The sequence below is a fragment of the Nicotiana attenuata genome, unplaced genomic scaffold (genome assembly GCF_001879085.1).
Source record: "Nicotiana attenuata strain UT unplaced genomic scaffold, NIATTr2, whole genome shotgun sequence".
NCBI classification, from domain to species: domain Eukaryota; kingdom Viridiplantae; phylum Streptophyta; class Magnoliopsida; order Solanales; family Solanaceae; genus Nicotiana; species Nicotiana attenuata.
The window spans coordinates 17,938-21,412 of NW_017670743.1; the positions used below are offsets into that span (position 1 = coordinate 17,938).

Sequence of the window (3,475 nt, forward strand, 5' to 3'; positions counted from 1 at the left end):
ATCGCCTGTACTATCCGGCCTCGATCATTCTTCAATTGTTCAATCGATTATATTGGTGTTCCTCAATTGATCCTTTGCCTTTAATCTTCTAATTCTTGGGCTTCCTTTTGGATATGGGCCTTAGCATCCTACTTAACCTAGATCCAAATGGCCAATATACCAAGATTTGACATTTCCAAAACAAAACAAAAATGGAAAAGAGAAAACATCAACATGACGATAGTTATGAAAAACTTTTCCGAATAAGTTGATCCAAAATCTTCTCAACTGCCTCTTTCCCACCTGAAATTTAGAAGCTTTAACTCTCTCTTCTTTCTCCATGTGTCTTTGTCATCATTTTGCACACATACTACATGCAGTAGCAGATGTATCTATCAAACTACGGGTTCAATTCTTTTATATATATATAGGTGTGTATGTGCGCGTGCGCGGGTTGTGTAAAAAATCACTAAAGTTTCAATAATATTACATTTTGAACCCATAATATTAACAATTTAGTTTCTTTTTTCTTCCTTTGCTTAAGCTTCATTCCACTTCTAGCTGCACGTTCTTTCTTTCAGTTGTAACTTGTAACCATGATATTTGCTTATTTCTCACTACTGATTTTCCTCTCTTTGCAACTACTAAGTTCAAGTTGTGCTTCTATTGGTTCCAACTTGCCAAAATCGGATGTGGATTTATTAGAATTTCCATTGAATTTAGAGTATATGGAAGCTGAATTTTTCTTGTGGGGTTCTTTTGGCCATGGATTGGATAGTTTTGCACCTGAACTTGCAGATGGTGGACCGTCACCTATTGGGGCTACAATTGCAAAACTCAGCCCTCTAATTAGAGATGTCATTGCTCAATTTGGATTCCAAGAAGTTGGTCATGTCAGGTAATTTTCTATCTTTTTGGAACATTTTTAGCAAATATCATTTTTAATCCGCGCCAGAAACTAAGGCAAAAAAGTGTTTAAAATTTGTGCGTGTGTGTATATTGAGGGCGTAGATAGTATCATTTTTTCTTAAAACAAGTGTAACATAAAATAAGACAGAAGGTGTATTGGATTAATACAATATTGAGAAATTTGTTTGAATCGTTCACAAAGCTTCAACTTTTTTTTCCAAGTAAAATTCGTACTCAAACACAATTTCAACCTCCGAATACTCTATTTTCAATTCCAGTTTCAAATATTCTTGGGGTATTATCATTTTTAGCCCGTGCCAGAAACTATTTACATCTTATAGCCGAAAAAATGTATAAAATTTGTAAAAACTTTGTATTTATACAAAAAAAATATCTAAATTTTATACATTTTTGGGCTATTATTTTAACAGTGGCTATACAGTGTCATTTTTCCAGTATTCTTTATCCAATTCAACCAAATAGGTTGCGCGAACTCTTTAAAATTATTGCACGCATGTCGAATCGGTAAAAATTAGACCACTTTTGAAAGATTCGACACATACCTGACGATATTTTTGGAAAGTCCGAGAAACATAGGTGTCATGACGCCTACATATCTTCTTCAGGAATTGATTTAATTTCACATATATATATTGCAGGGCAATGAAGAATACAGTAGAAGGATTTCCAAGGCCACTGCTAAATCTAAGCAAAGAAGCATTTGCAACAGTAATGAACGATGCATTTGGACATCAATTAGAACCACTTTTTAATCCTTACGCTAATGACATTAATTATCTTCTTGCTTCGTATGTTATCCCTTATATTGGACTCACTGGATATGTTGGAGCCAATCCTAAACTCCATAGCCCTACAGCCAAAAGGGTAATTAAATCAAATTACTCTCTAAACTAGTACATCTTTTAACATAATATTATTATCTTTGTTCCAATTTACATGGCATGCATTATTTCAATTTTAGAAAGTGGCAAAACATGACATTTAAATATATACAATTTTCAGGAATTGAAATTTTAGCTACTTGCAGTGTCATTGTCTTTTTAAATCTAATTTTTCTAGTATTAGTTTAATAATTTTAGCTACTTGCAGTGTCATTGTCTTTGTAAATCCAATTTTAGCTACTTTCAGTCGTTCTCTAGCCGAGGGTCTATCGGAAACAGCCCCTCTATCCTTCCAGGGGTAGGGGTAAGGCTGCGTACATCTTACCCTCCCCAAATCCCACTTGTGAGAAACTACTGAGTTAGTTGTTGTTGTTGTTGCTGTTGCAGTGTCATTGTCTTTTTAAATCTATTTCAATTATTAGTTTAATAACTTAATTTATATACACTCACAATGTCATGTAAAGAATCTTTATTCTATCAGTTAGTTATAACTGTTGTAACAGGTAATCTACCTTATTTTCTTGGTTACTGTTCTTTTTTTTATGGATAATTGCTGTATTATTATTTAGACGATTTAATTTTATATGTAGAAAATCTTACATTGCCATGGTAACTCTTATTATAATAGTAGTTTCATTATCATAAATATACCTAGTTTATTTCATATCTTAGACTTTCCATCTGCATAAGCCTTGTAGACAAACTCACTCGGTACTTATGCTGGTGAAAAGTAATAAGTATATAATAGAACAGTAGAAATGCGCCAAAAATATGAACAATATAATTATAATAATAACTATCTTAAATTTCATGTACAGTCAAATCTCATCACGTGAAATAAAATGCATGCATGGAGTATTTTCATTACCTTTCAAATTGATAAATTGTAATACTTCTGATACAAAAATCAAAATCTGCAGCTACGAGCAGGGCTACTGGGAGTAGAATCAGGTCAAGACGCAGTTCTAAGAGCATTGCTTTACGAGCGAGGAAGAGCGAACGTGGAACCCTACGGAATAACAGTAGCAGAGTTCGCAAATCGGATATCAGAGCTGAGAAACAAGCTAGGACGCCATGGATTGAAAGACGAAGGACTCAAAGTGAAACCAACAGTAGGTGCTGAAAGAAAAATACGGGGAAATATATTAGCAGGAGACAAATACTCGCTTTCCTACGATAGAACGCCGGAGGAAATACTGCGAATAGTGTACGGAAGTGGAAATGAGAAGAAACCAGGTGGATTTTACCCAAAAGGAGCAGAAGGTCGAATAGCAAAATCCTATCTTGGACTTGGAGGGAATTAAACGTTAGGAAATTAAAGAAATGTTTGATTACAACATGCAGAAAAATGCATAATAAAATGAGCGAAAGCTTAGTACTAGGAGAAAAGAGAAATTATACATGAATAAAAATGTGTTTTTTGAAGAGATGAGCTTATTAATTGGACATTTGTGCTTATTATTTTCTGAATTTCACGAGGAATCATGTGTATGTTCACGTTGTTTCATTAGATTTCATCTTATGTATGATAATATTAACGATAAAAGATATCAAATTTGAAATGGGAAGATGTCTTAGAAGGAAATGATCAATATATATATATAGCCAGTGACGGCGGAGCCAATATTTTCGTTAAGAGAAGTTAAAATATAAAAAAATAAATTCCTGAAGAAGTCAAGGAGTGT

At 33.6% G+C, this 3,475-nt stretch overlaps 1 protein-coding gene across 2 annotated transcripts; it reads left to right on the plus strand.

Annotated features, from left to right (window-relative positions):
- Nucleotides 1–413: 413 nt before the first annotated feature.
- LOC109242882 (desiccation-related protein PCC13-62-like) lies at nt 414–3,217 on the plus strand. 2 transcript variants are annotated; one of them, XM_019409758.1, is made up of 3 exons: nt 414–877; nt 1,548–1,773; nt 2,711–3,217. In XM_019409758.1, the coding sequence occupies exons 1-3, from the start codon at nt 576–578 to the stop codon at nt 3,092–3,094; spliced, it is 912 nt and encodes a 303-aa protein (XP_019265303.1). In that variant the 5' UTR covers nt 414–575; the 3' UTR covers nt 3,095–3,217. The 2 variants fall into 2 exon arrangements, with proteins under 2 accessions (XP_019265303.1, XP_019265304.1); XM_019409759.1 differs by having other exon boundaries at nt 415–877; nt 1,548–1,617.
- The last annotated feature ends 258 nt before the right edge of the window (nt 3,218–3,475 follow it).